Source organism: Penaeus chinensis, chromosome 7 (assembly GCF_019202785.1).
Source record: "Penaeus chinensis breed Huanghai No. 1 chromosome 7, ASM1920278v2, whole genome shotgun sequence".
Taxonomy (NCBI): Eukaryota; Metazoa; Arthropoda; class Malacostraca; order Decapoda; family Penaeidae; genus Penaeus; species Penaeus chinensis.
This window is the reverse complement of record NC_061825.1, coordinates 45,853,577-45,861,076: the sequence shown is the minus strand read 5'-3', so window position 1 is coordinate 45,861,076 and position 7,500 is coordinate 45,853,577. Positions and strand designations below refer to the sequence as shown.

The 7,500-nt window shown below is 37.3% G+C and overlaps 1 protein-coding gene across 1 annotated transcript in view; it reads right to left on the bottom strand.

The window, feature by feature from the left end:
* Nucleotides 1–4,175: 4,175 nt before the first annotated feature.
* Nucleotides 4,176–7,500, bottom strand: part of LOC125027363 (protein THEM6-like) — a 9,643-nt gene continuing 6,318 nt past the window's right edge. Inside the window, exon 4 of the mRNA XM_047616405.1 lies at nucleotides 4,176–7,357. Within this exon, the coding sequence (XP_047472361.1) occupies nucleotides 7,124–7,357 (234 nt within the window). The 3' untranslated portion in view covers nucleotides 4,176–7,123. The remainder of the gene's footprint in view (nucleotides 7,358–7,500) is intronic.

Genomic DNA, 7,500 nt, shown 5'->3' with positions numbered 1-7,500 from the left:
TATAGATTGTTAGTTTACTTTGTTGTTTGTTGTTTATGTGTATATATATTTTGTCTCTTTATCTGTATTTCTATGTATATTTTCAGCCTCTGACTGTATGAAAATCAATAAACCGATTATTATCATTTTTTATCATTATATATATATATACATATATATATATATATATATATATATATATATATATATATATATATATATATATATATATATTTATACACATGCACACACGCATACACACACAAACACAAACACACACACACACAAACACACACACACACACACACACACACACACACACACACACACACACACACACACACACACACACACACACACACACACACACACACACACACACACACACACACACACGATTTCATGCTAAAAAATACAGTACTGATAGATCTATTATTTATATATTTCTGTTTATCTATTTTTCTTACTATCTGTATATCGATATGATCTCTGTGGGAGTGGTGATTTAACTGAGCTAGCTGGTGATACTGATGAAGTGAAATCAAATCCTGTAAAATAGATAATTTATTTGTATTTTGTATCAAATACAGATATGCAGTCATATATAATCACAACCACATAGAACCCAAAAGAAGAATGGATCTTGTTAATGGTTAATGTTTTGAAACAAATAAATGTGCTTTGCATGAGCAGCATGTGAGTGCTATGGGACGGTAGTCTTGTAGAAGGGTACTAGGTTTGTTTGGTTTTAAGAAAGGTAGTACAAGGGCTTCATGCTAGTGGGGTAGAAAATGTCCAGTTGTTCATATGTTATTGAATATTGTTAGAAGGAAGGACAAGGTGGAAGGTGTCGTGACATACGGTAATGATACCGTCTGGGCCTTTATGGGTATTGCGGCATGACTGTAATGCATAAGAAATTTCAGAAAATAAATGTGCATTATAAGATCCTGTAGAGGAGAGCTCTCTATGGAAGATTTTATGAAAGAGAAGAGATGAGAAAAGTGAGAGCCGATACTGACTTTGCTAAAATAGGCCCCAAGTTCAGTAGCTACTTGATGAGGGTCAGAATTGAGGCTATTATGATTATGGAGGATGGGAGCAGAGACTGGTGGTGGATGATGATATGGAGGATACATTATTTTGCCAGCTGTTTGTCATGGAGTTGCGGATTGTACGACGAAGATGGGCTGATGCCTTTTCAAATGATATAAGGGAAGTTAAGTGACTAGAGGTGTCTCTCTTGTACCGATACCTATTCAAAGCTGCACGCTTCAACCAAAGCGCTTTAGTACTTTCTAGGTTCCATCATGGAACACATTTGGAAGTGTAAGGTCGGGAGATGCGGAGGATCAAGAGCAGAGAGAGTTTAAAGTTTAAAAAGTTTAGTTTTTATTCCATTTGTAACAATGGATATTCTTGGTGTGACATAGTGTCTGTTTCATTTTGCTTCTAAACTATCCCCTGTGTGTAAGGAATGGCCGGGGTTACCATCCACTGGCGGCGAGGGATTCGAACGCAGGTCAGCAAGATTGCTAGACGAGAACGCTACCGCTGCACCACACAGAGAGGTAAAGGTATGCCAGTCAGCTTTGTCAAAGCAACGGGGATTGAGAAGTGGGGCCTAGGCAGCAGGAGAAAGGAGAATAGGAAAGTGATCGCTAGAGTGAAAGTGGTCCAGAACTGACCAATGGAAATCTAGACGAATGGTAGGAAGAGAGAGATCAGGGCATGAGAAGAATTGGATACGCATGTCGACGTGAGTGGGATGGTTTGAATTTTGTAGGATAAAGTCAGTATTGGAGAGAAAGTGCTCTAAGGAGCGACCTCGGGAACTAATAGTGGAGTCAACCCAGAGGGTGTGGTGACAGTTAAAATCTTCCACAATCAGGGAAGGTGGTTGGAGTTAGAAAAGTAAGGTTTCAAAGGCCATAAAGTCTATTGGAGAAGAAGGGGAGAAATAACTGAAATAATTGTGATCCAGTGGCGGTGAAAAGTGCGGATAACTGTGCAAGGTATAATGGTTTGTAAGGAAGGTATAACATATGGTGTTTTATGATGGACAAGTGTGGAGGAGGCAGATAGAAAGTGAGGGAATGCTACAAAATGGTAATTGGGTATTGATACTAGAGGATATGTGAGGAAGGTTTCTTGGAGGAAGACAATGGATGGGTTATAAGAAGATGGGAGGTGGCGAAGGTCAGGTCTGTGAAAACGGAAACCTCGATTGTTCCAGGAAGAGGATGAAAGTCTTCAGTCACTTTGAATGTAGCCGGGATCGGGGTACAGAAATTGGAAGATGTATGAGAGAGAGGAACTTTATCTTGGGTTATGCTTAGGAAGTTTCAGTCCTCAAAGGTTTCTGAAGGGGATTTGGGTGGGGAGGTTTGGGAAACAAAGGATTTTTTTATGAGGTGAAGAGAAGATATACATTGAGGAATTGCGGATGTAGGTGTGTAATGGGATGTTGTAGAAGATTGGGTGAAACGTTTGGATTGCCGGGTGCGATAGGTAAGGCGAGAAGTAGGAAGAGACATAGGGGAAGTTGTGGATATGGGAGTATCTGGATTTAGAATGGAAAAAGGATTTGACTGGGAAATGGGGAAAGCAGAGGTGGGAAGTTGAGGAGTAGAGGGAAGTGGTACTGAGGAAGATATAAAGACTACTTGGATAGAGGGGATAGGAGGGGAGTGGAGGATGGTATTGGAGTAGGGAGTGACTGAAAGTTTATATCTGAGAACTACTACCTCAGACTCAAACTTGTAGGCAGGGCAGCCCCATTATGGGAGCCACTGCAATTGGCACATGTACGTGATTATGCTGGGCAGTTTGAATGGCCATGACCAGGTTGGGCACACAGAGGGCAGTGGGCTGTGAAGCGACAGTGCTTTGCAGGGTGGCCAAAGCACCAACATTGTTGACATTGACAGGGTGGGGGTTGATATGGTCTGATAGGGCAAGATTCTCCTCCTTTATAGACCTTATGGGGAAGGTCATGTCTAGGAAAGGTAATCTTGATGTGGGACTTACGGCTGTAGCACTGTACGTATAATGCATCGTAGTTATCAAAGCAGGACAGTAGGTTATCTTCACAGTCTGATCAATCTTTGTCATATACTGGGCAATCAGCCAGGGAGATGGCAACAGTTCCTGTACATGTATTAGGGGAGGAGTGGGGTTGGGCAGGAATAGGTTTGCCATTGAGGTCTTACAGGGTAGATAGGGCATGGGCCTAAGGCTCAGATGTAACTGTGAAAAGACATGAGTAATCGGGGCGACTGCAGAAGGAAACTTTGCCTGCTTGTTTTTGGAGACATTGTTGAAAGAAGAGGGTATTATTGGAATAAGGGGTTGTTGGGGGAATGAGTGAAACAATACTGTGGGGGTGAGGGCAATAAGGTTGAAGAGTTGTAATAAGGGAGGAGGAGCTAGAAAATGATGACTGTACAGGAGGTGGGTTGGAGGACATTGCGAGTGAGGAAGGGGTGTCTTTTGAAGGTTGAGTTATATCCTAGGTAGATGATTTGGTGTGGGTTAAGGTGATAGCACATGTCGAGGAGGGGGATGTAGTAGCAGTGGTCAGAGCCATCATCAATGAAGAGTCAGGGGTCGGTAAACCAGAGGAGTTAGATTCAGAGAGGCTAGTTGATATAGGGACGAGCTTCAATGCCCCTAATAAGGGTACAAAATCTTCATTACTGGCCATGGGAAGGCTAAAATATGTGGGAAAGATAAAAGGTCCACCACTCAAGAGTCCCCTTGAGGGAAAAGTGCTAAACAATTAACCAAGGGAATACTTTGCCCATGACTCCCCGAGGCCATTCATGACTGGCACCAAGTCAGCTTTTCATCCTTTCAATACAGATCTCACACCTTAGGAATTGGACAGGGGAAGGTTGGGGAAGGTAAGAAGGAAAGGGGAAGAAGAAAAGACTGCAAAATTAGTTGAGGCAAGGGCTGAGGCTCAAGTTAGGGGAGATCCCCAGTATTGGGCCTCAGTCTCCATCTCCTAAGCCCCCCATGACAAAAAGGAGCAAGGGATGGGGGGGGGAGAGGTTTGTATTGTAACTGTTTTATCTGTGTGTAGCTATGTCCTCATAGTTCTGTATATTTTATAATGTTAGATATAAAATATATACTTGCTATTGTATGCCAGCCAATACTATGTTGAAAACAGGAAAGAAAAAGAACCAAGGTAGTGATCATTATTCTTATTCATCTAAACATTTTCTAAACAAATATTGCAGATAATTCCTAACCAACTAGCTAACATTAAGCACAAATATGAATAATCGAAAAACAAATGAAATATAGTCAAATGCTACAATTATATCCAAGAGTGTCATATTCAAATAAAAAAGCTTCATGGAACTGAGGAAATAAACTCAAACATTTACAAGAAAAATAAATATATACCTAAAATCTTTGGTATATTACACTTTAAATCACAGTGTCATAACCTGAATACAATCTTTTCTTTTAAACATGAAAAAGACATTAGTCAACTACAGTGAGTTCTTACATATTAATAGGCTCAAAGATTTAACATTAACCACAATGCATTTATGTTTTATTCATGAACGTATAATATTGAAAGGCTTTCAAACTGCCAAACAAAGAGTAAGATTATTCATTATGTATTATCCATCAAGCATTCGAATCTGAGGTATGTATAACAAATTAGTAAATACCAAAATTTACCATTTATGTAACCCTATGTATCCTAATATTAGTGAAATATGTTCTAAAAAATCTATTTTTAGTTCTTATGGTGTAACTGTAGAAATAAGATTACTATGTCAATCATGTGATTTCCTTTTAGTTTACAAATGTCCAACCACAGTAGTATCTCTATAAAGAACAAAATAACAATGAAAATACAAAACAAATCCATATTGAAAAAAATATACTCTATGTGACCTCTCTATACTACGAGCACAATGTACACATTATTGGTATAATCTTATTTCATCAAATTTCTTGTTTGGAGGGCATTCACGTCTAGAATTACCTTAGTAATACCTGACCCTGTTTCATGTGAAATGTGTGTTAAAAACAACTTACACCCACTGATAAAATTTCATCATGAGTTCACCAAAGAAAATATAACTGAAATTTTCAGGGTCTAATTTGTAACTTAACCTATGTTATAAACAATAATCTAAAATAGTGTACCTATTAAATTTATATAATTTTTTTTTTAATTACACTTACCAACAACCACATATCCTAAACAACAGTTTCTTTAAACACCACAAATCAAACATAATCTCCTATAAAATATGTAATCATTCTGCAATGGACTTCCAACACCCGATTCATACCATGAGCATGAGTAACTAATAATAATTACTTAACCCGATACCACAAGGGATGGCATGTACACATATGCCATGCCCCTTGTGAATTTAATTTATTAGTGGTTTTTACACATAGATGGCTCCAAAAGTACTAAGTACAAAGACACTTCACAAACTAGTGAACCCAACATTTCTCAGCAACAGTGGGTTGATTCTTGTAGTTCTGATCACATCAATCAAAAGATCAAATAGTAACCTATTCCACAAAATAGTAATTAGGTAACAATTTCACTATCATTATAAAACTGATATCATCTTCATTTACTCCTTAAATGCTCTTGACAATTTCTATTTTTCATTTTTCCATGCAATATATGCATCCAATAATAATTCCCAATATATTTTATTTAATCACAGAAAAATTATTGCTTATGCCTCGCAAAAAATTAGTTCAAAGCACTGTTTTGTCTTATTATTTATTTTGTGATAACTGACTGACTTACCCCTAAAACTGAGATGTGACATGTCACCTTTGGAAGTATTTTTCATTGAAATAACCCCCCACTCTTTTGGACTTTTGTGGGGTACGTGGGTGATGCCAAATCAACCAAATGAGAATATACATTATTCCTACTTTAAAACATTTCATTCTGTGCAAAGGCTTTAAAAATCTTTAAAAAGTGCTCTTTTATGACAACATACACAATGATAATTTGCAAATTAACATATTACAATTTCTATTGCCTAGAAATTACTATATAACATCAGCATGTACAATTCAGCACATATCATTTACACTAAAATTCATGCCCTATTTCCTTTTAAAAAAGCAAGGTATACCACACTGGAAAAACACCAGAAGCTAATTAGGTTTTGGGAGGAAAATTAATTATTTGGCAGATAATATATTACATATAATCTAATGACTATGTATGCAATGGAAATGTCTATGCAATGCCTGGGATTATATCACAAGCATATTACCTCCAATGTGATTAGGAAATTGAATGCATCCATATGAAGATGTAAAATTCCTAGAGTAAATTGTGCCTTTTGACAGGTTACTAATGAAAACTAGCACTGTAAGGACCTCTTCCAAACTTCAGTATATGCTTAATTCTAAACATAAGGCTTGTCAGGGTCTAAGCTAAAGGTTTACTATGTAATACCTCTAACTCTTAGAAATGCAGGGCAGATGACAACTTGTCTTTTATAATGACAATGAACAAATTAATAAGCACACACCATATATATTCATTTAATAGTGAGTATTCTCTATATATCATACACAAATCAGTGACAAAGAAAGTTTGTTCTTAAAACAGACTGACTAGACCATGCATAAAAATAAGAGAAGTAGTACCTGTAGAAGTACCTGAAGACCTGACTGACAGTAACAGAGGAATGTCATTAAATATTCATACACTCTTGCACTATGAAGAAACACCACAAGGAAAAATATCACTGGTTTCATATGTATTTGCCTTTTAAAAAAGGTATCACGTGACCCACATCTATATGTATTACAATAATGTGCTTGAAACATCAGAAAAACATTTTTGGTAATAATCAACCAGTGTATGCCTTGGATTAAGGAAAAATGATAAAATATGTGATCTACAAACCTAGTATGCAAGACTATGAGGGATCACTCAGCCTTTAAGTGGCTACAGATCACTTAGCCTAAGGAAAGTGCATCTTCTCAGCAAGTGGACATTACTAAATTTCAGATTGGTTTGCAAAGGAGGAATCTTGCAGAGTACCATTTGATTGAGGCTATGACAGCAATAAATTGAACAACTGACTGAGTAACATAAAGGACAGCAGAATATATTGCAAACTTCCTACACTTTCTTCTTGAGATTCTCACTGTTCTGCTTAACATATAGCATCCAAGATTCAAGATCATTTGGAATGGTTGGTCGTTCTGGAGATTCTGAGAGGCAGGTAGACAAGAGCTCATCTGGACTTGACCCCAACACTGTCAGCTTCACATAGGCAGTTGCTCGTAGGAAGTTGTCATGAATTGTTTCAAAGTTCTGGCGGTAGTATAAATTTCGCTCATCCCAGTAAACAATCTGTAAATTACCAATCTCTTTTGATGTACATGGATAAAATAGAAACAAATATTTCAAAAACATGGTACTTCATTATACAAAAAAAAAAATTGTTTTATATTCTAAACAGATTAACATATTCTTGCAATTAGAAGGATTGAAAA